A 24,270-nucleotide genomic window follows, 5' to 3' on the forward strand; every position below is an offset into this window, starting at 1 on the left:
AAAAAAATTCTTAAATGACTAAATTGAAATATATTTTCTCCTATCATTAACGTTAAGTTCTAAAATCATGTAATTCTTCAATTCTCTTTCGGTTATACATATAGCTCTACAATTAAAAGACGACAATTTTATCCCCCAACCCCAAAAAAATAAATAAATAAATAAAAAGTGGGTGAATATGATCTGATTGAATTTATATAATTGTTTGTAAATTTCACAAATTAAATCATAATCAAAGTTTTATTCTTTTTTCCTAGAAGGGGTAACAAGCCCAAAAAGGAATAAACAGAAGTATGTTGCGAAGGGGGGGAAAAAATAAACACGCACACAGCGCGCACGCGTCTTTGAAAATGGCCCCATTCATGGAGACCGGGAAATAAAAAAGCATGAAAAAATGAGACTTGAATTTATAGTATTAAAAATCGATTCAACTCAACTCATTAGAGTTAAAGTAGATTTAATAAAATGTTTTATTCATAACCCGCCAAAACATTTCACTCCAAATGGCTGGTGAAGCAATCGAGGTACCAACAAATGCAAGAGTCAGTGTTCTGTGCCAGAGTGAAGTTTGAGATGAGTCCCATGAAACGAAAGTGCGCATTCCAAGCTCGCTCAAGCCTATGTGGAGAGCCATGGGCAAGCATGCGAAGGGAATCATGAACCAGATTTCTACCCAAACCCCCAAGCCATCAGGCAGCTATAAGAATACCCAGGATTCCCCCACACCCAGCTAAGTGAATGTTTAGTAACACTGCATAACAATCAAAAGTCATGTAACACCATTTGATGTCTGTTTTACAATCAGCAATCCAATAAAGTCGTGTCCACTATATTTACAATTTAAAGACGCAAAAAAGGGGGGAGGGGGGTTCAAAAACTATGACCGATCTCCATTATGTTTATCTGGAGAAAAGATAATTCTAACTGTTTCTACAAACCCTAGCTTAGGATGCTAAAAGAATGCATCAAGCATGATAAACACTGTTAATACGGAACTATACATCATCATACAGCCTGCAGTTACCCTACAAAAATCCGAAAGCAGACCCCTTGTTTGAATGAATGCTTAGGGCCTAATAATTTCTACGAGATATTAATAAATAGTAAGAGACAGAGGCAAGATCAATCTACCCATTTACAAAGACGAAGGCTTCTTCTAAACAAGCCCATCGGCTATCAAGCAAGACAAAATCCCACCACAAAGCCATAATCTGCAATCTCCATGCTGAGAATTCAGCTTCACCTCTTGCTTTTTAAGAAAGGTGATAGTTTCTTCAGAAATTCAGAGGTCTTCGACGATTTCTTTTCTTGAGGATGATCGTTAGTATCTTGAGTGTCAAATCTAGGTTTCACAGACTCTTCTTCATATCGAACATCCCCAAGGAGACGGAGCAATTCCAATGCACTCGCCTTTCCATTGTCACTTCCATTGACGGAGATAGTGACAAGAGAAGGGATAACACCCTCATACATGACCAACTGACAATAATCTTCGCGTTGAGAGCATAAAGAGAGTAAAACAGAAAGTGCATGCTCCTGTTCCTCAACACCGCCAGTGTCAATTATCTCAGCAACTGCAGATATGCATCCGCTAGTTCCCGCAACAGAAACCCTGCCCACCTCAATATCACAAAGGCTTTTCAATATACATATACAGTATCTTAAAAGGGCCTGATCCTTAAAAAAGGGCATCAATTTTGGGATGCACCCGAGAGATGCCATGTGGGAGCAACTTTCACTGTTGAAAGACAAATTATACAATATTCTGATAGCTTGTTCTTGGAACTCTCTGCTGTCAGAGTCCAGGATCTTTAAGATGGAAGTGAGCACACTGGATGTTGCAATTGTAGCTTTGTTATGCTGATTCGCAGATAGTTTTTCCATTATGGAAAGAGCTTCACCTATCACTTCTAAATGAAGAAAACTAGCCAACATACCAAATGTATCTTCTCTTAAATAAGATAGATCCTTTCTGCATGAAAAACACAAATTTAGTCAGTTGGATAACAAATGCAAGTCTCCAAATAAAGCAAGGACAGAAGCTTTAAGTCAGAAAGATACTGAGAAAGAACATGAAAGTAATAAAGCTATGTCCTAAACTAAGCTTATCAAATGTGTTAATGCATTATGTCTACAAGGAAAATATTAAAGTTCAAAACACCAAGAGCTAAAAGAAAATAAATATCGATCCATTTTATGGATTAAGAATTGTCAATTAATTTAGTTTTAAAGTACAATCATAGAACTGAACGACATTAAATTAATTAGCAATGTAGAAAAATCATACCCGCAGTTACTCACAAATTCCATTAACAATTGAGTTCCAGTTCTCAGAGCTTTTACATCTTGATGTTCATATGCACTGCTCAAAAATCTGCTGAGAGGTTCAACAAAATTTTCAGAAGACACAGAACAAGAAGCTTGGCAATTGCACTTCAAACGATCTGTCAGATCTTTAATGGCCTGGCACTGAGAATCCCATTCAAGGTCTTGGAATTTAGACAAAATTTTCAGATCAGTGTCATGCACATGCACATTAACCAGATGACTCCAAGAATTATCAGCGGCCTTTTTCAACATCAAGTTTAAGTCATTGTTCCTAGCATGTGAGGAATCAGAACCTTGACTATAATCTAATGATCCAAGTGACATGCCGCTAAGATCTACTGGCAAGTGCAGATCATTCATGGAACTGCCAAAGCTCCTAATGGAAGTTGAGGAAACCTCCCATGAGCGAAATTCTTTTGCTCTCTTTTGTGGTTCAGCAAGTGTGAGCCCATTATTTCTGCACCACTTAGATATTAAGTCCTTCATAACAGTGTTCGGAGTCAATGACAAGTGGGACAGTTTCTTCTTGGTTTTTGGACATATATCATTGCCCTCGTCAAACCACTTTTGTATCCACATTCTTTCATATGTTGCTCCAGAAGCAATAACAACAGGATCATACATTAATCTTGAAGATATCGGACATTTGTATTCCTCAGGTGGTTCTGCTCTACCCATCTCACTGTTGCGAGTTTCAAACTGCTCATAATTAAAGCATCTTCCTGGTTGAACATAATTGTTAAGTCGAGAATGTTGACTGCAGTTCTCAGTTAAAATCGGTCCTTCACTATAAGGATAGACCATTTCCATGTGTTCTCCTGTGATAAGGTTTCCATGCTTTTTCAATAGATACCAGAGATATCTCAAGATCTTCTGTTTTGCCTGCTCATTTGGTCCAACTTTATCTAGCAACTTCTTAATAGATCGTTTCTCTGTTAAGATGGCTTTATGGGATGTGATATTAAGTCTTGCTGCAGCAAACTGAAGAGCTTTAATTTCAGAATTTTCAATAGAGTCTGAGGTTGAAGCACCTTGCTGGAGCAATTCCTTTACAACCCTCCCAGCCTCTTCTTCAGCTGAATCCAATACAATAGTCATGCATGCAAGATCATCGATTATTTGAGAAATCTGCAAAGAAAACCAAAGACTTCTAGAGCATTAAATATGGTTTCAAATTGTAACCAAACACAGATCAAAATAAACAGAATTGTAAGACTAGTTAGTGTCAACTCAGTTCCATAATCGTAAATCTATCAAAAGAAGATTTGATAATGTGTTGATTTCTGAAACTAGAAAAAAACAAAAATTTGTTCGACATACTGTATTTGTTGATGTACTAAATAATGTGTTGATTTCTGAAACTAGAAAAAAACAAAAATTTGTTCGACATACTGTATTTGTTGATGTACCAAATTAAAATTTGTAGACATTACAGTAGTCCAGTTAAATGGGTCAATCAGTGCTGAAAAGCTGGCAGATTAATGAGAAACACCTAGTTCAGAGCAGTTTAAGAAAGAAGTTTAGGTTTGTAGACAAATGAAAATGAATAGGCAAGGTAATTGGACAAACCTCTGCCGCCAACATCACTGGAACGATACTCTGAACTTGGCCTAAGCTTTGCTCCAATGATCTTCTTGCTTTTTGGAATCTTGAGAGTACCCTATCACCAGTCACAGCCTGGGAGTAATATTAAACCCAATCAAATAATGATACAATCAGCTAGAATAATCCATTGATGTTTACATTTTTGGTAGCTCAGTTTTTTTACCAATGTAAATTTTTCAACTCTTGGCATAGCTTTTTTGATATAATTAAAAAAGGAAAAAAAAAAAAGATAACCTGCATTCAAACTTCAAACTTTCATAAACGAATTATTTCCCAGTTCTTCTTAGTTGCATAAGGTTTTATTATTCTAGATTACGGTAATCTATACCAACAGAATAACTTAAATAATAAACAACTACATACCAGGTAGAGCTTGCTAGCCTCGCTGCAATGCTGCAGAAGAAGTTTGGCCTTCTCAACCGCACTGTTTAGCAAGCACAAAGATTGTATTCCTGATGAGCATCGAGGACGTGCTGCCTCAATATCTGGGAATATCCTAGAGACTCTATCAACTAATTTCATTAGCTCTGTGCACATTTTACGATGGACCTGTCATCATGAAGAGCAATCAACTAAATACTTGATTTTTATATGCCAAACACGTTTGAAGAAGATAAAAGACAACCGAATCAATATGAAAATAACCATACTGTTCAATTGTAATTTTAACTAAAAATGATGAGTATTAATTATAGTGACATGCTGGGAACAATTCCCCCCTGGTAAACTTTTAAAGAAAATTTCATATCTTCTCAAATCAATAACCCAGCCCATCTATTTCTTTTTCTTTTCCTTTTTAGCTTATTGCACCATAAAGGTAGCAGATCAGATTAGAGATGTGTAGTTTATGTCCCGTAATATTTTGGTGCTGAATATACAGTCAACTACAATTATTTTTGTGGATTTCCATTACTTTTGTGTACCTTAAAGGAGCGGATATTTGGTAATGTCTCCACTACTTCACCATAATCGGTTCCCATTCAGGATGTGCACTAAAGCTGTAAGTTAGAAGACAACAGAAAATGAATTTACTTAATTCACTTGCATAAAAATATGCAAAACTGATAACTTGAAAGAAAATGGTAGCCCAATCTGCTAGATGCAGAGCTATTTGCATAACGTTATGAAGCTTATTATTTACAAAGCAGAATTCATCTCATAACATACCAACACAAAAGTAAGCATAAATATGCCATACAAGATCTAGACTGGACTCTATTTCACAAGATTTGAAAACCATCGCTGTTGCCCCAGACCGCCAGAAACTGTCACGGGACCTCTAGTTCAAAAGGGGATTTATCAACTACATGTTTGCCTAATTTTTCATCAGTAAGCTGCAAAGATGAGAAATTGTTATTTTATTGCTCTGTTTCTGTAATAGTTGAACGAAGTCCAGATTGCTACAGCAAAAGAGCAACAAAATAAATGTTTGTAAGACATGAAAGAAACTTTCTAAGAAACTCAGTACAACAGGCATGCATACATGGTTTAATCATACATCAAAGTTGAACCTAGCATGACAATGAAGACAGTTAGTCCTTAAGCCAAACATATCGATTAGATAATATCTAACAAATGGAAACATAATTAACAAGTATGCAGTAAACACAACGATGATAAGAAGCAAATACCTCGACTTAAGGGGACAATAATTACCACAGAATCGAGTCTCTTCTTCTCCGTTCAACCGACAATATTGCTGCCTAACCACCAGATACTGCAAATATGTCCAAGGAGCCGTTAACTTTGAGTAATTGCAAACAGAATTTGGAGCTTCACAGCGTCCCCCGCGCAGCCCTCCCGTAGATTAGCAAGGCGAGCAGGAAGCAACGGATCCAGGTAATCTTGGATGAGCAAAAGGACCAAATACAAGGGCTCATAATCGAACCCTTATACCCTACACCACATGGATACTCAGTGCCTGAAAAAGAGAAGGGGCAGCGATATACGGAAAACCCCAAGCCAAACGTGGTGGAAGAACGAAAAGAGTACTCGGTACACAAAAAACTATTATTAACTTCAGAACCTCTCAGAAGACATGATTATAATAACCCAAGAGAAGGTCGAAGATTTGTTCAGTGAAAGCAAAGCAAACCCATAAAAAAATTAGCAGTTGTTCTCAAAACAAAAGTCTCGGTCTATGCCCTATAGTACTCATTCAAGAGTCTCAGGGAAGGAGGGGGAAAAAAAATACCCGTCAAACAGAAGACTTACCTTGAGAAATTATTGGCGATTCGATGACGATATAGGATTTTCCCGGAGGGTCGGGACTCGGTCGACGAAAGAAGGAAGAAATTACTTGGCCATCTCGGTGGCTTTTGTCCGAGCGAATATAGACAAAGCAGCTAAAGCATGCTGAGCAGTCATCATTTAGAGTAACGTGCCTGTGAAGTCCGTGATCATTGTACACCGTTCGTCCCAACAACTAATGCCACTATGCGGGATCCGTGTTTGGATCAACCGGTGATTGAGGTGGCTGTGAGGATGAGAGGACATTCGCTTATTCCTGTTGACTGCAACTGCTGGTGTTTCAACTCGCCGACTATGTTGAAGGGTAAGGGGCAGTACCGTAAATTGGGGGGCCTGAAGTCAAAAGGCACAAATATACCAGAAATATGGAAAAGTATTCACGGTAATGCCTGAAAAAAAGAAACATGATAAAAATTGGTAAAGATTTCGCTTATTACTTTCTCGATCCTATCTATAAAATAGGGGAAATTATTGTATTACAAAATTTTTATTAAAAAAATTTTTTACTTTCCACTATATTGAAAATATATATATATATTATTAAAGTATATATATTTTTTTTCATAAGAACAAAATTAAAAATTTATTTAAATTTTTAAGCAAATTTAATAAATTTTAAAATTTTTATAATTACAATAAAATATATTGAAAATGATTTTATGAATAAAACAAGAAGAGTATCTTAAAAGATTCACATCTTGTTGTCAATATTAATGGTGGGTAATATTAAGCATTCATGTAAATATCTTTAAACTCAAACCCGTTTTAACTATGAGAAGCCGGACCTAACGCAACTAAAACTAACATAAATATTTAAAAAGGAAACATGACGAAAACAGAAAAGGATAAGGACAAACAACCTTTGGCCTTCTCCCTGCTTGGTCCCCAAAGGAGTGTCCCTATCAACCTCATTTAATTTTGGCCAAAAAAAATCAACTTTATTTAATTAATTTCTAATTTGTTTCTGGTGGATAATTTATTAATATTTCGTGACTTTTTCAGCGTCAACGTTAAATAGTTTCCATCGTGATGTGTGATGTTTTGTTGCCTAAATCAATCGTGGTATAATTAATCAAACACTAGCTTCACATTCACATGGTGGAAGAAGCAAGCAACCAAGTGCTTATGCGGTATTGTTTGATTCCTTTTTTAATTTGGCTTTTTCGTGAACCAATGGTGAAAATGAAAAGTAGGGACCAACAAAGCCGAAAATGAAAAAAGAAACAATGGTTAATTGAACAAACCCCAAAATAAAGTTGCTTTTATATTTAATAAGTTTTATTAATACATATAATTTTATCTATAAATTGTTTTATAAACTGAAACCGAGGGAGTACATGTTATTTTTAACTTGAACCTAAATAATAATAAAACTTATTTCATTAAGTAGGATTGGTTACATAGACAAGATAATGCTATTATATTCTATCAGCAACCAAACTTTTGAGTATATTATTCTCATTCAATAATTTTCATAAATATTTTTTTATCTTTCTCTATTATTTTTTACAAAGTTCAAGAGTGTCCATTTTCACTCTCCTCACCAATACCATATTCTCATCAATAGATAACAGGCTCACTCTTTTATCATATATAAATTTTATTTTTTCATATATGTATATACACACACATATTTATTTTAATATTCTCATTTGGACTATTTCAATTTTGTGTTCATGTTGTCCTTCTAAAGCACAACATCACTACCATATAACATGATTGATTTTATGATAATTTGATAAAGTTTTTTTAAATTATTAAGTACCTTTTAATTATAAATAATTATATATCCTTATATTTATTTGAACCACCTAGCTTGTATTCTATTTGAATAATTGCTCTTAAATATTAATTTTATTTTTTAATATTTGAACACTTGCATTTAAAAAACATGGTATTTTGAGAATGACAAAAAAAAAACTCTTACAATATGTAAGTGACAATTAAGCATCACAAAATATGATAATTATCATTCAGTCCCAAAGGACTTGTGTAGCATTTTGATTTTTAATAAAATGACATATTTGTCTTTAATAACTATTATATAATAACAACGACTGCTTTTTCCTACAAATTTTTTTGTTAATTAAATGGAAACTAAAATAATCATTCTTAAAAAAAGAAAGTAGTCATTTTTAATTGTTTGTAAATAACAAAAATTTTCATAAAAAGAAGTAGTTATTCTTATTTTGTCTTAGTTAATAGCTCAACTATAGGAATCATTTTCTAACATATAATAGCCACTAATTTTTTAAGTATTTGCATTTATCTGATAAACAAAATTTATAAAAAGAAAAGTCATTTTGTATTCTATTTTAATTAAAAACCCAATCAAAGCAGTAACTTCCTAATGTATAAATCACTGAAAGCAAACATGTCATTTGTCAAAAATAAAAATATTAGATGAGTCTTAAGGAATTAAATATTAATTACTAAATTTTATGATATTTAATTATCATTTACATATTTTAGAGATTTTTTTTTATCATTCTACCTGAAAAATTCTGAAACTCATCGTTAGGATTTAATTTTATTAATTAATTGTACAATTAAGGATTGATTTCTCTGGTGCGCTTTGGGACAGACAAAAAAGTCACAGCCACAGGCAGCATGTATGAAAGGCTCGTTGATTATAAATAAATTTCAGTTTGTAAGAATTGGAGAAAGCAATGGATGGAACTGAATTGAATTGGTAACGCATCTATTAGATTGTGGGTTAAGTGTGGGATCAAGTGTCCCACCCTGCGCATGACGTTGACGGTGGCATTGCCAGCAAGGCAGTGTCATGTCTATGTCTGACCCAACTTGTAAACTGATAATGCGCATTTAATGTTCCATGTTCACGCACCTTTCGTTTTTTTAAGTTGCAGAATAAGATTGATCATACTACTTCTCATAAAAAAAAAAAAAAATCGTTTGATCATACTGCTCATGCTCATGACTTGATCACAGCTCCAATATTTTGTGTAAAATATGAGATAATAAAATTTTCAATCGTTAGAGTTGTCTCTAAAATTATCAATTTAATCTTTTATGTATTTTCTTAAATTATAATATGAGTTATTTAAGTTTTAAAATATAAATTAACTTCTAAAATAATTCAATATATAAAGTGTATCGATGACTTAACATGTATATATAATTAAATAAAAATAAATTAAATTTTAAATTAATTTAATTTTTATCAATATAATTCCTTACACTTTCTTTTATTCTCTTGTTTTTTTAAAATTTTTTATATATATATAATTATACTTTTTTTCATTGATCTATATGACTTCATATTTTGTTATTTATGTCAATAAATTTTAATAATGTAATTTCTTTTCAAAATAATAAGAATCGAATCGTTAACTAAAGTAAGCTTAAGGGATTAAATTAATAAAAAGATAAACTTGAGGAACAAAAGCAATAGCTAAAATAAACTTGAACGACTAAAAGTTACACTATTCAAAAAATAACAAATAAATTAAATTGTTTGTTTTATCTTAAATTTCACATTATGTATGATTTTTAAAGTTCATTTTGTAGAAAAATAATATTACTTTATCAATCAGTCTTTAGGTAAAAAATTATTATAGAAAGAAAGACGGTAAAAGCAGTTAATTGTTTTGAAAGACAAAATTATCTTTAAGATATTAGTGAAACTTTTAGAAAGATGTTTTACTGTTTTTTTATTTTCTTTAAAAAGTCATTTCTCATTTTTTTTGATAAAATTCTAACCATTTATAAAAATAAGACAAAAGTGAAGTTGATCCTAAAATTTTATTTTAATTTTTTAATTTATAAAGTATCATTTTGATCCTCTAATCATAATATTATTATTCTAAAATGATCATTTTTACCAACCATTATTATTTTAAAAATTAAACTTAAGGTGTTAATATTTGATAATGTTTTAATTGACATTTAAAATTTTAATTTTGGCAATTTTTTTGTCAATCAAACTAACGACGCTTTAATTAAAAAATTAAAAAATACTTTATAAAATTAAAATATTAAAATAAAATTTCATTTAAAATTAAAATATTAAATGTGTATTTTTTTAAATAAAAAAGTAAAATAAGATTATAGTTGAAATTTAAAAGGTTAAATTATATTTTTGATATTCTAGTTTTATATAACATTTTAAATTGGTCATTTAATTTAATGAAGCATCTTTTTAATCATTTAACTTTAACACCATTAATTTTAAATAATTATTTTTATGTCAATTATGGTTAGTTTAAAAATTAAATTTAATATATTAATATTTAAAAATATTTTATTAATATTTAAAAGTTTAATGTATAAATTTTTTTTGATGAAACTAATGATATTAGGATCAACAAATTAAAAAAATATTTTATAAAATTAAAGGATTAAAATGAATTTTTGTATAAAGTTAAAAGGACTCGAGGTATACTTTAATGAAATTAAAAATATGTTTTATAATAAGGAAAAAATTAGCCTATTTAAATAAAAAGATTGATGATATTAAAAGGGTATGATATTCTACGTTAAAATGGAGTTTTTTTCCCAAAAAAAATTAAAGGATTTAAATTAAATATTTAGAAGACAACAATAAGCCCTAAAATATGACCAAAATAATACAAAGCCCAAATGAGATATACAATTTTTTATTCAAATTTCTAATTAGTCTAATACATAACTAAACAAATTATGCTATATTCATATATGAATTTAAAAATTAAAATAAACTAACCCCTTCTAACCATAGTATTTTGCAATATTAATAATTTCAACCACTGACCCAAAAAATAATTTCAACCAAATCATTTTTAACAATTTCAACAACATGCTAATTTAAAAAATACATATAGAGAGCTTAAAAAGGTAACTGAAAAAGCCAACTCTTACCAAAAGGTTACAATCAAAATTGAACCTAAAATTTTTTAGTTACAAAAAGCTTACATATCTTAGACAATAAGGTCATTGATTTTACTGTAGAGCATAAATTTGCGCCGGGGAGGAAAGGTATTAATGTGGCGTTCTTTCTTTTTCTTTTTCTTTTTTTTTTTTTAGTGGGGGTGGGGGAGATGAGTAGGTGAGTGACACACAGACCCATAGCTTGACTAAGTAGCAAGCGTGTCCCACTCCGAATATAAAATCTACTGTGATGATATCACTCCCTCTACCAAATCACATTTCATTTTCCACAACATCCCATTCTTCGAACTTGATCATCTCAACTTTGAAAATAACTCACATCTCAGTGCCTTACGCAATTCCTCAGTTTCACTTGTGGATCTGATAATTATGACGAGGAGGAATAAGTCTCACCCAAAAGGTTGTGGCCGTCAGATTGCGCTGTCTCCATATGAAGCATGCTTTTGAAGTTGTGAATGACACTATTGCAATTCCTGAGTGTGTGACTCTCGTACGCCCATCGGCCACTTTCCTTTTCTTAAACACAAACTACAACGTTCATACTTGAAACTCGGGCCGGGTCAGTAGGCGACAGAAACTCAACTCCCATCTTCAAAATCTTTTTACGCGTAAAATTACAAATATCTTGAAGAAAGCACTGAAGTGTTTTTTGGGGAGGGAAATAGCTCTCTTATGCCTTCCTTCAATTGCAACCATCTTCCATTAAAGCAACCTACAAGTCCCACTAACGTGTTCCATACACAACTTAAAGTTAAAATTGAACCAAATCAAAAAAAAAAAATTTAAAAAAAGATTAAATGAAAATAAAGAAGGAAGGAAATCTTGAGTTTGAAAATGAAACAACAAGAGCATAAGGCCCAAAATGGAGCATATGTGTGACCTTATACGCCGCATGCTAGATTGTGGGCTTCATGATTTGCATAAAGTTCAAAAATTATTCAACTCCCTATAAATTATATATGTATTGATATTGAATTAGATTAGGTGTTTTAAAATATTCTTATTTAATTATTTAATAAAAGTATTATATATTATATGCATATATAGATAATTTATGACAAAAGCTGCAATTACAAAAAATAAATGTATTATTCTCTCCATCCTAAATTATAAGACAACTTTGAATGTGATTCATTATTTTAAAATATAAAACAATTTGATAAAAATAAAGTTTTATTAATGATATTTTTCTAATATTACCCTTTAAATGAAGAGAAAAATTGAAATGATTAAATGTATAGGTACATTTTTAAAAATTTATAGTTTTATTTTGAAAAATTTTGTAAAGTATAATTGTTAAGCTTTGTTGGTATGCTTCAACTTGTTTCAAATTATCTTATAACTTAGGAACAAAAAGATATTTTTTTATAAACGATTGTTTAAACATTTTATTAACACATAAAATATCATAAAATAAAAAATAAAATGTAAAATAATTTTAAAAGTATATACATACTCACTTCGTTTAAAAATATAAAAGTGTAAGGTATTTTTAGTCTTTCAAAATATAATTATTGTTTTTTTTAAAGTTTTTCTTATTGATAATGACTTTATATTTATCGTATGATATTTAATAGAGATAAATATAAAAAAATATAATTAATTTAAAAATAAATAATAATTTTATTGAGAGTGAAATTTGATTATGTTAAGGAAGTATATATTAGAGTAAGAAGGCAAGTACAAATTAAAATACACTAGCTAGACTAGCCTAAAGATAGCCTACTTTATCTTTTCTTGACACAAAAAACGGGTTGCCTCCAAAACACGGGTGGCATTTCCAGCTGAGTAAGCAATTTTTTGAAAGTAGATCGCGCATCCCATCGTACTGCGAGGTGCGTACTGGACAGAAATGTCCTTCCCCTGGCAAATGAAAGATCTAATTTCCTGAATAATCTCCTGCATGTGATGTTGCTCTCCATTTTCATCCACCAGGAGTTCAACACTTTCAAGGGAGTCTCTCTAGATTCTGACCGCAGAGAAGCCACTCTCAATGCAAAGTTGCAAACCTATCATGTTTGCTGTGACTTGTGGTTCTATCCTCCTCCCAAGGCCCATGTGTTTCTGGAAGCCCATTGAGTCCAGAAATATTCCAGCCTCATTCCTCGAACCATCCACATCAAGACGAGTGTGGCCACTTTCTGGAGCTTTCCATGTTATTTCCTCAGGTAGTGTAACGTTGAACGCATGCTGTTGATGCTGTCGTGCCACATCATTTTCCCCACAAGCCTTGTCTGCTGAAGATACATGATTTGGTGTTGATGCTATCATGATTAGGATTAATAATACAGCGCACCCACACCTGACGCGCAATTTTACAGTCTCTCATGAGATGAACAACATTCTCCTCATTTTAACATTCATAGGGTAAGCCTTTTCAGAGCTCTCAATTCGTTCGTGAGAATTCTTTCTTGGAATGCTTGCCAGAGCAAGAATTTCTGTTCTTTCCGGATTCTGAAGTCTCCAGAATTTATCCATCCCTATTGGCGAACGATTTCTAATGAACTTGTAGACGCTCCTAATAGAAAAGTTCCCATTAGTTCCCACAAGGCCCCCGTCGACTGTCCCTATAATCACAAAGCAATAAAAAAAAAAATTCTCATTGAAATATATAAATAACAATCAAATCTCTTATAATTTCTTTAAAGCTTTTAAATATTTTTTTAATATTAATAATTTCAAGTTAAGTGACTAAATTGTCCATTCTTTAAAATAAAAAATAATGATGGGTTCACGTAAAAAATTATGATTTCTTTTTTAATTTTTATAACTCATAGAATAAAAAGTATAATTATTTAAACAAAAAGTTATATAATTGATTATTTTCATAAATTGGACTTTGATGATAAAATAAATTTTACGTTAAAAGTTATGATTTCTTCTACAATTCTTATAAATTATAAAATAAAAGTTATGATTATTTAAACAAAAATTATAACACATTATTTTCAAAACTTAGACTTCAATAATAAAAAAATTTCACATAAAGAGTTGTAATTTTTTGTTCAATTTTTTTAATTTACAAAATTAAAGTTGTAATTATTTATCAAAAGTTATAATTGAGATTGGTTATTTTTAAAGTTTATTTATCAATCATAAAAAAAATTATATAAAAAGTTATGATTTCTTGTTTAATTTTTGTTATTCACGTAACAAAAGTTATGATTGACAAATTAAAGTTAAACCAGTTATTTGTATTTTAACAAGGGACAATTTAATTATTTAATTTAAAATTATTAATATTAAAAAAGTATTTAAAGACCTTAAAAAAATTATAACATTTTAAAAAAATCTCATTGTTACTTGTATATTTGGGTGAGATTTTATTGTTTTTTTTTAAGAAACAAATTAATATAAAAATAAAAATGATGAAAATAATTATATATATTCTAGTAAATATTAAAATAATAAATAAAAAAATGTCAGACTTGAAAGTACATTGCCCCCATCACAAGGCCGAAAACATGAACCATCAGAAAAGTGGAGCAGGGGGAGGGGGTCATAAATAATAAAAATTGTCATAAAATCGGACTTGACAGGTGGCTTTGCGTCCATGAAATCCATTTTAATTAGAGAAAATTACATTTAAGAACCCCTCAAAAAAAATTATTCACAAACAATTAATATAAAATAAATTATTGTTAAAATAAAAATATAATTTATTTTTGATAATTTTTATTTATAAATAATTTTTTTTAAAAATCTTTATATGTGATTATCTTTCTCTCTCTCTCACAGAGGGTAGACTAGCACATTCATTCATTCTTTATTTTTTTTAAAAAAATGACAAATAAGTTTTAAAAAAATAAATTAGTTATAGTTAGGTCGTTGATAAAAAATTTTATAAAATAAATTGTAAATATTAATTTAAATGGTTATAAATAAAATTTTTTATTACAATTTAAAAATAATATTTAATATTTAAATATTTATTTAAAATTAAAATTTTTGAAATTATTATAGTTTGAATAGATATTTTTAACTTATTTTTTAAAAAAATTTATGAAAAATTTAATTGATATTAATTTATTAATATTTTAGAATCTAACTTTTATTTTCCCATCTCATCTCGTTTGATAAAGTGTCAATAATACAAAAGAGGATTATAGTGATGAAAAAGAAAAGATAATAAACGAAAACGAAAGGTATATGAGCTAATAGCTGGACGCCAACAAAGTGGGCCCGTTATCTGCAGTGTTTGTGGAATTGGAAGAAAATAAATTAGCGAAGATGTGTCTGTCGAATTGCGTACCACACAATCACACATGGCCCAGGATACTTTGGTGCAGCAAGGATCAAGGGAATGAACGGGCAAACAAAAATCCTGTTGACCAACAAAATTCAATATTTAAATTTATGAAATGCATATAGAAATTGAAGCCGTGAGATAAAGTTTCTAAGGATAGAAAATAATATCAATAGTGACTACAGTACCTAAAATATTATTAGTTTTAAATAAATAAGATGCACTACCCTAGATTACATAGTGGGGTGACTTGTGTCAACAAAGACAAGAATACCCTAATACTATGCTTGACTCGGAGAAGAAAATAGAAAAGAAAAAAATAAAAGGAGAAAAAATAAAGAAAAGAAAAAAGTGAAGGAATATTTTCTTTTATTGTGCTTAGCTGAGTAAGAAAAAACAGGGAAGAGAAAAAAGTTGTTTATTTTATATGGACAATAATAATCATATTATTTATAAAATACATATATATATATATAATAAAAAAAGATTTTAACATATTATATATATAATAATTTTTATAATATATTATTGATTGAACAAAAGCATAATTAAAAATTATTTTATCCAATACTGACAAAAAATCTTTTATCCAATTTAAAATTTTATGTATTAAATTATTAAATATATAATAATTTAATAAACATAAGGTACTTAATTGAAAATTAACGTGAAAATTTAGAATTAACATTTGTTTAATTAGTCTAAAAATTAAATATACTGCTTGTTTAACAAAAGTTTATAATTAAACTACACTATAAATATCATGATAAAAATAAAAGCAAGAGATGACAATAAAAAATTAGTGGATAAATTTAAAAATGAAAATTTTTCTCCAAAATCTCTCCATGTTTGAAAAGAAAAATTAAAAGTAAAAACATATAAGCTTCACATGTCATTTTTCTCTCACTTTTATCCTTTTTTCACTTTCCTCTCTGTAGCCAAGTAGAGAAAAATATTATTTTTTCCCTACTTTTTCCTCCCCCTCACTTTTTCCTCCTGTCAAGTATAACATAAGCCATTGTTTGGTTAGGGGGAGGGGAGGGATTTGCTCCCCTTCCTTTGTTTGGTTTGGAAAAGTGGAAAGAAGGAGAAAAAAATTTAAAAAAAAATCTCCCATTTTGTCCCCTCCAAACCAAGGGGATTAGGAAGGAAGGGGTATAATTTTGTTATACAATGAGCGAAATGTTCCTTTTTTAATTGCTACTCTTCATTTTTTAAACAAGTTTAACAATTGTAAATTTTTAGTAATATATTTAATAATGATAATTACTCTTTATACTTATAATTATATGTTAAAAACATTCATAATTATATTTTATTAAAAAATAATTTTAATAATATAAGGATAAAATTATCTATATATAATCATTTTTCCTCCCCTCCCCTTCTATACCAAACAGAATGACATTAAAACCCTCCTCTTCCCTTCATTAAATTCTCCTTCATTAAAATCTCTTCCTTTTTATTTCCTCCTTTTAAACCAAACAAACTTTAAAAGAATATACAAATAATACATAATGTCCGCAGTAGTTATAAATGGGCTCAGCACGCTTAGTAAGATTGGGCTTCACTAACTTATGCTTGAGGTGTCTAAGTATTGACTTAGTTCTCACACCATAAAACAAAGAATGGATATAGAAGAGGAAAAAAAGTTGTACTGACAAAAGTAAAAAAATAACGTGCTTTTTGAAAACATGACATCTTGTAATTCTTATTTATGTAAACACAGTGTATGTGCCATCTTGTAAGTATGACCTTTAATCCTTACCAGTATTTACATCTCCCAAAACCAAGTTCTTACTTGTTATTTTCCTAATTTGGTACTTCAGTATAGTTACAACTTGATTACATATATAATTTTATTTGAGGCCGTCTAATAATTTTCATATTAAGCTTCTCATTACTTTGACTTCGGGGAAAGAAATAAAAAAGTAGAAGTAAAGTTAGATTTTAGATTCCTCAACTAAAAGAGAGGGGAAAATGAGTACTTGTCATCTCACAAGAATATCAAGGTTTTATAACTAATCTATGTGACAATTTTAATTTCAATTGAGTATAATTAATTATAAAAATAATTTATTAATATAGTTGATTTTAATTATAATTAATTATATTGTAATGTAATATGTTTAGATACTGTTTTTTAAAAATTAATTTTAATAAAATTACCATAAAGGACATAACTTTTTAAAATTAAATTATTGATAACAAATTAACATAAGGTTGACAGTGAAAAAATGAAATGTAACTTGATTGATACAAAGAAATTTGTTTAGAACCATCCAAGTCGCGTTTGCAACTTATAATAAAATCAATTAATTGCCTTAATATCAATTATCACAAAAATTGTCTGTCTAGGTAAATTCTATTTTAATCAATTTTTTGGCCCAAAAAATTGATTATTTGTTCAATTCAAACAGGTTGTATATATTCAAACTCAAAATATTCCTTTCTAAATGTTAATGCTATAATCTGGTTTACTTGGGGGGCATGATACCCCTATATTTTTTTTCTTCTTTCATTATGTTAGGGCAAGCTGAAAGGAGAAATTTGATGAGTTCAAAATTAGAACGAGAGAAAGAGTGAAGGTTAGTGGCATAGAGGAACCCTATCACCTAGGAGTTTCACAATTATATTCGGGTCAATGTGGATGCACGCAATCTAATGAAAAAAAGTGGATGCCCTCAATCTTTCAGAATTCGGGGAATATTTGCTAGATCACATCACATAATGCAATGGGGTAAAGACATGGAATCAATTGGGTCTTGTTTTTTATCATTGGAAGTGGACGTAAGGCGATAAGGATTCCATTCTTGAGTTTGGACATTATTGCGCAAGAATCAGCACCACTCAATAAAGATTCTCCACAAATTTTGCAACTCCCTTTCACTCAATTATGATTTTGTCCTTCGCCCACCGCCCAACCCAGCTAGATTGAGCCCTAGTCTAATCTTATTTTAGGATTAGCATCAGTATTAGCACTAAACAGTGCAAAAGAATATGCATATGACGTGCTTATGCCCTGCATGTGCATGAAATTAAGCACAAGTAATAACAATTTCAGGCTAGCTTATGCCTTCATTGTATTGGTTTCAAATTTAACAATGTGATGTGTATCCAAAACATACTAGGAAACAATTTATTTCTTAAACCTAATTTCGTTATTTAACCCAAAAAGCATTCTCTCTCTGCTTTTTTAAGAATTAAAGGGTCGTGTACTAAGGGTTTGAGGCGGGATGGAACCCATGACCTCTCACTTATTGGAAAGCTTATGTATCACTAAACTATAAGGTCAATGATACAAAACATTTTCTTAAATCCTAGGATCAATGCATAGAAATGCCAAAAATCCAATTGTGAAGAGGCAATCCCTATAATAAGAACCAAGCCGCTCACATGTAATTGACTAGTTGTTGTTTTGGCATATAGCAATGTAGTATCTCTAAATAAATTACTCAACCTACTAACTATTTCTTCAAAAATTTAGGTTAAACAAAGTTGCTAGTTACTTGTGAAAGAATCAAAAGCTAGAGAGTATATTTTATATCACTGACTATCTTCTTACTTGATATAGATAGTAGTGGAGAGATATACAATAATACCATACCTTTGCTGGTACTATTACCCTGTAAGATTTACTAGTGAAAGCACAATCATAAAAAAAATTGTTCTCATTGCACATAGCCAGTCACTATCCACACACTGCTTTCTAATTGTACGATGTACATTGTCAACACCATCAAGCAAGGAAAATTTCACAACTGTAGTAGAAATAGCATGTTACCTGTTTATTTTTTCCTTTCCTTTTTGGGAGGGTAGTCTCTACCTGCACTACAGAAACAACATGTTACTAAAATTAGACCTTTTGCATTGTAAATATAAAATAAGTTCATCTATTGGCAATTTTTTCATCTAAGAGACTATGGAGCACTCTAGTGGTGGTTACAATTTAATAAATGACAGTTTGTTCAGCATTAGAAGACTATCTAGCTCTAGTTGTTAAAATCAAGATTAAATTGACTAGCTTGTAATCGCTAAACATGAGGAATTTGTTGGGAGAATCTTAAACAAATTTTCCTATAAATCCTTCATATTTAATCACTTTTTTTAAGCTTGAATAAATAGGCCATGAGTTTAAGGTGAGTTGGGTTTAGATTTATCAATGGTTGAAATATGTTTATGCTAAAAGAACACTTATATATTTTTACCAATAAGATCCTCGATAATAAAATTCAAATCTTCACCATTGGAACATCCCATCTTAACCTAACTAAACTAGTTGCAATAATAGATGTTTTTGGCAATGAGCTAAACATGTGTCTAATGACTAACTTGCCTTTTCCAAGCTTAGTGCTTACTTATGCATGCATAAGTCATGGCTGCGAATTTTGATTACTGGTAAATGTCTACGAAACAGGGTTGACATCTAGATAATTTATGCTTTTTAGCTGGTTAATCATACGAAAAGCAAAGCATCCTTGCACAGCACACCATGTTCCATTAAGCTTGCACAAATTAGCAAGCATTATCAAATGCAACTGATATAGACTACATGTCAAACATCTTGTGACTTTTAAAAAACTTGAGTCCTAGCTCTAAAAACCTTTTTGACATTGCCTTACTTAGACATAGAGTAAATGATAATATCAGTAAGTCCACAGATAATGATTAAGAATTTTAGAGTAAAACACATTATCAGTTAGGTTTTACTATTAGACATTGTATTTTGTATCTTATCAGGAAGTACAAGTTGCCAATGATAAACTCAAGGAGTATCTTGAATTATAACAATGAGAAGTATGTCCAATGATCCTAATTCTCTTCCACTTGTTGTCTATTGTTTGAACTTATATTTTGGTTCCCTTATGGAATGGATCCCTTTATCTTCTACCCTTTTGAAAGATATATTCGTCCAACAGGCTTAATTCCACTAAGACTTTTCCTCCTACTTATAAGGAGCTGGCTTGGTCATCTCTTCCTCATACAATTCCTTGATTGAATGAGCCATTCTTTCTCTCTTCATTCCTATTTGGGAGGTTCAACTAGTCATCCGCTACCCCTTGCTATCGGTTAATACCTCCATTTCTCCAAACAGATCCTTAAGTTATAACTCTTACCTTCAGATGGCATCATCATCTTGGACACCGAGGCAAAACAAACTATTTGAACGAGCTTTGGCTTTATACGATAGAGAAACCCCTGATAGGTGGCAGAATGTTGCTAGAGAGGTGGGAAAATCTGTTGAGGAGGTTAAAAGGCATTATGAGATCCTTAAAGAAGATGTCAAACGCATAGAGCATGGTCAAGTCTCATACCCCCCGTATAGTAACCACGCATAAGGGTTCTACAATAAATAGCACAGGTATTTCTCCTATTTTCCCCTCATTCTTGAGTAGTTAAGCAGTCCTCAAAAATTTCTCTAAATCTCATTTAATCATTTCCACAATTCCTTTAGATAATATATGCATAATTAAATCACCTTCTAAGAAATAAAAGAGTGTTATATACCATGAGATTTAAAAACATACAAGATTGGGGCACTGCTAGTTGTCTACTTAACAATGATTTATGTTTTCCTTAATGAATTTCATTTATATTTTGAAAAGCCTTTGTCCTGCAGTACTTGAAAGGACACTTTATAGTGGGGTCAATGGAATAATGTGGTCCATAAATTCTTCTACTAATAAATAGGCAAATATCTTGCATGGGCATCAAACTTCTTGTTGCTACATATCTATGGTTCTAATTTTATTTTTCCTGTCATTTAGAATAACTTGTCAAACATCCTATGCCACATACTTCAAAAAATAGTCATTCCTTTTTTCACGTCTCAATGAAAATTTTGTACCAAATCTATGTACAACTTATTATGTACATAAAGTCCTAAATACTTTTTTAAAGCTTTTATCATTCATCAATTTATCTATTAGCATATAGTCAATCACATCTGAATACATGTCTCTTCAAGACATTCTTTCCCTGTAGTTTGTAAAGGTTTATGTTTAAACCTTTTTAGATGCATTTAAAACTAGCTCACTGACATAGATCTTTTTCTCTATGCTTGGCAGGCTCTCGAGGCTTCTAAATCTAACTCAAGAAGGTGTAGCATGTTGCTGATGATTATTAAATAAACAAAAGTATTGTTAGACACACTATACAAGAGTCCAATTGCAAGCTACTATGCAACTATGATAGTCTTCTAGCCTGTTTTCCTCCTTTTATTTGTAAAACAATATCTATCTATGTTGAAGTCTTGTCGAATTACTCTATATATATAAATCATTATTATTATATATCTGTAATCTGCATTAATTAATGAAGTAATACTTGTATCCCAACCTACAAATAAATGCGATTCATGAAAAGGTATTTACCAAGTAAGATTCCTATCATGGTGTGATTTTCAATAGTAGCAAAAAGGTAACCAAAGAAACCAAAATATAAATGGCAAATTACATAATGATTTTTTAAAACTAAGAACGCATAGAAATAATGGATTATTGAGCAATATATCTTTTGACAAAAAAACCAAGTATCTATTAATTAGATAAGAATCAAGCAATGCTATTGAACATGTGAGTGATTTTGAAGCGGATTATCAAAATGGTCACAATCAAGCTATGGATATGAAAATAAAGTAATCGGGCTTAGAAACTGAATGGGAAATAAACTCTCATTTATTACTTTCAATCTGAGATGCTTTGCAATGGCAACAAGGGTTCAAAATAAAGAGGCGATTATAAGAGTTAAGGAGAGGTTATAAGAGTTTTATTATGCTCCATTTAATTTCATTACTCGCCTTTCATTGCTTGTTCTTTTGTTTTTCAGTCATCTATTTCATCCTCCTTAAGTTCGATAGAACTAGCCCTCGAGGACATCATTATCAATGTAAGGTGATAGATCAACAACATTGAAGGTGACAAATACTCCATAAAAGCCAAGCAATTCTACCTTATAAGCATTATTGTTGATCTTTTGCACAATTTTGAATGGACTGTCAGCTCTCAAGGATAACTTGATGTTTGATTATTTAGAAAATCATTTCTTCTATAGAAGTATCCAAACCAGGTCTCCTACATTAAAATTTTACTGTCTTCGATACTTGTCATATTGAGCCTTGTATCTCAAATTCTACTTTTGGATTAGCTTGCGAATTTGCTCATGCAACTTCTTAATTTCATAAGCTCTTTGGTTATCATCAAAACTATATTAATGCTTATCAAGTGAAGGGGTCAAGTCTAACGAACTAAGGGAACGAGTGTTGTAAAAACCTTCAAACAGATACACTTCCTAATTGCTTGGTTGACCGAGTTATTGTAGGAAAATTCAACTTGATCAAGAATGAGGCTTCACTACTTCAAATTCTTCCCTTATGAAACCATGAAGAAGATTATCAATAATCCTATTTATAACTTCAGTTTGACCGTCTCACTGCTGTAAATAGGATTATTGATAAAAAAGATTTTGTCATGGTAGTTGTGGATCATTTCTTAAAATAACCTAGTTCATTCAATGCCATAAGGCCAATGATGCTGTTCAAGTAGTAGATTTATACTTTAAAGAGATCGTTCATCTTCATGGCATTCCCCAGACTATTACTTTTGATAGTGATGTGAAGTTTCTTAGCCACTTTTAGCGGACGCTATAGAAGAAGGTGGGAACTAAGCTCTAGTTTAGTAGTACTAGTCATCCCCATAGCGTCCACTAAAAGTGGCTAAGAAACTTCACATCATTATTAAAAGTAATAGTCTTAGGAATGCCATGAAGACAAACGATCTCTTTAAAATATAAATCTACTACTTGAACAGCATCATTGGTCTTCTGGCATTGAATGAACTAGGCTATTTTAAGAAATGATCCACAACTACCATGACAGAATCTTTTTGTGTCTGAGTCTGTGGTAAACCTAAAATAAAAATCTATGCTTGAATCCTCCTAAGGTGCTTCTAGAATTGGCAAAGGCATGTATAACCCTATATTCTAACCCTTGGACTTGGCCAAGTGGCAAATTCTTCATCTCTATATATGCTTGTTTGCATCCTGTTCAAGTCAAGGCTAGTAAAAGTTCTCCCTCACTAGGTCAACTATTTTATCCCATCCAAAATGTCCGGTTAATGCACTGTCATATGCTTCCTAAATTATGGCCTCTCTCAAGGAATCTTATGGAATGCATAAGGTTTTGCCTTAAAATAAAAACCTGTTTATGTCTGTAGAATTAGTGAAAAGATTGATTTGCAATTGCTTTATACACTACTCGAAAATTAGGATTATCCTGGTATAGCTCTTTGACAAGTTCAAACCTAACAACTTTAGCCCGCTTTATTGTAAGCAATACATGTCAATGGCTAAGGGTATTAGCTACGGAGTTTAAAGTTCTAGCCTTATGCTTGATAAGGAATGGATAAGACTGTAAGAGTTTACTCCAATGAGTATATCTACAGCTAATCTTTTACTGAGAATTCAAATACTTAAGGGTCTCATAATAAAAAAAGTGTATGAATTCTTTATTTAAGAGATAGTGACTCTAATGTTGGAGAGCTCGAACAACGACATAAAATTCTTTGCCATAAGTAAAATATCTAAACTTAGAATCGTTGAGCTTCTTACTGAAAAAGATGATGGGATGGCCCTCCTTACTTAATACAATATTAATACTGGTGTTAAAAGCATTATAACTAACTTTAAACACTTAGTAAAAATTAGAAAGAGCTAGGACTGGAGCTTTGATCAACTTCTTCTTAAGCTCCTCAAAGCTTTTCTAAACTTGCTTTGTCCACTAAAATTTTTCTCCTTTGGTACAATCTATAATTGGTGTAGTGACAAAGCTAAAATTGTAGATGAACTTCCTGTAGAAAGAAGCTAATTTATGAAAGCTTCAAACTTTTTGAATAGATTTTGGAATTAGCTAGCTGTCAATGGCTACAACTTTACTTGGATCAATTTGAACACCC

General features: G+C 30.9%; 1 protein-coding gene and 1 long non-coding RNA gene across 6 annotated transcripts; one reads left to right on the forward strand and one right to left on the reverse strand.

Annotated features, from left to right (window-relative positions):
• Positions 1-769: 769 nt before the first annotated feature.
• Positions 770-6,280, reverse strand: LOC129311053 (U-box domain-containing protein 5-like). 5 transcript variants are annotated; one of them, XM_054953012.1, is made up of 7 exons: positions 6,148-6,280; positions 5,565-5,830; positions 4,857-4,931; positions 4,297-4,482; positions 3,898-4,005; positions 2,288-3,456; positions 770-1,972 (listed from the first exon to the last, which is right to left on the reverse strand). In XM_054953012.1, the coding sequence occupies exons 3-7, from the start codon at positions 4,911-4,913 to the stop codon at positions 1,240-1,242; spliced, it is 2,253 nt and encodes a 750-aa protein (XP_054808987.1). In that variant the 5' UTR covers positions 4,914-4,931; positions 5,565-5,830; positions 6,148-6,280; the 3' UTR covers positions 770-1,239. The 5 variants fall into 5 exon arrangements, with proteins under 5 accessions (XP_054808987.1, XP_054808988.1, XP_054808990.1 ...); XM_054953013.1 differs by having other exon boundaries at positions 5,565-5,854; positions 6,148-6,270; XM_054953015.1 differs by lacking the exon at positions 6,148-6,280 and having other exon boundaries at positions 770-1,968; positions 2,302-3,456; positions 5,565-6,141.
• Positions 6,281-20,326: 14,046 nt separating this feature from the next.
• Positions 20,327-21,612, forward strand: LOC129310363 (uncharacterized). Its single transcript, XR_008593100.1, has 2 exons — positions 20,327-20,681; positions 21,388-21,612. It is a non-coding gene; the product is annotated as an uncharacterized LOC129310363 (long non-coding RNA).
• The last annotated feature ends 2,658 nt before the right edge of the window (positions 21,613-24,270 follow it).

Source organism: Prosopis cineraria, unplaced genomic scaffold (assembly GCF_029017545.1).
Source record: "Prosopis cineraria cultivar Desert tree isolate PC_DT_omini unplaced genomic scaffold, ASM2901754v1 PC5, whole genome shotgun sequence".
Taxonomy (NCBI): Eukaryota; Viridiplantae; Streptophyta; class Magnoliopsida; order Fabales; family Fabaceae; genus Prosopis; species Prosopis cineraria.

What these genes read in the sequence shown, in the direction of transcription:
- LOC129311053 (XM_054953012.1), bottom strand. Translation starts at nt 4,913, where the DNA reads ATGGGAACCGATTATGGTGAAGTAGTGGAGACATTACCAAATATCCGC. An exon ending in CAAATATCCGCTCCTTTAAG is followed by an intron (nt 4,483 to 4,856) that starts GTACACAAAAGT and finishes TCATGATGACAG; the next exon opens with GTCCATCGTAAAATGTGCAC. An exon ending in AGGCTAGCAAGCTCTACCTG is followed by an intron (nt 4,006 to 4,296) that starts GTATGTAGTTGT and finishes TATTACTCCCAG; the next exon opens with GCTGTGACTGGTGATAGGGT.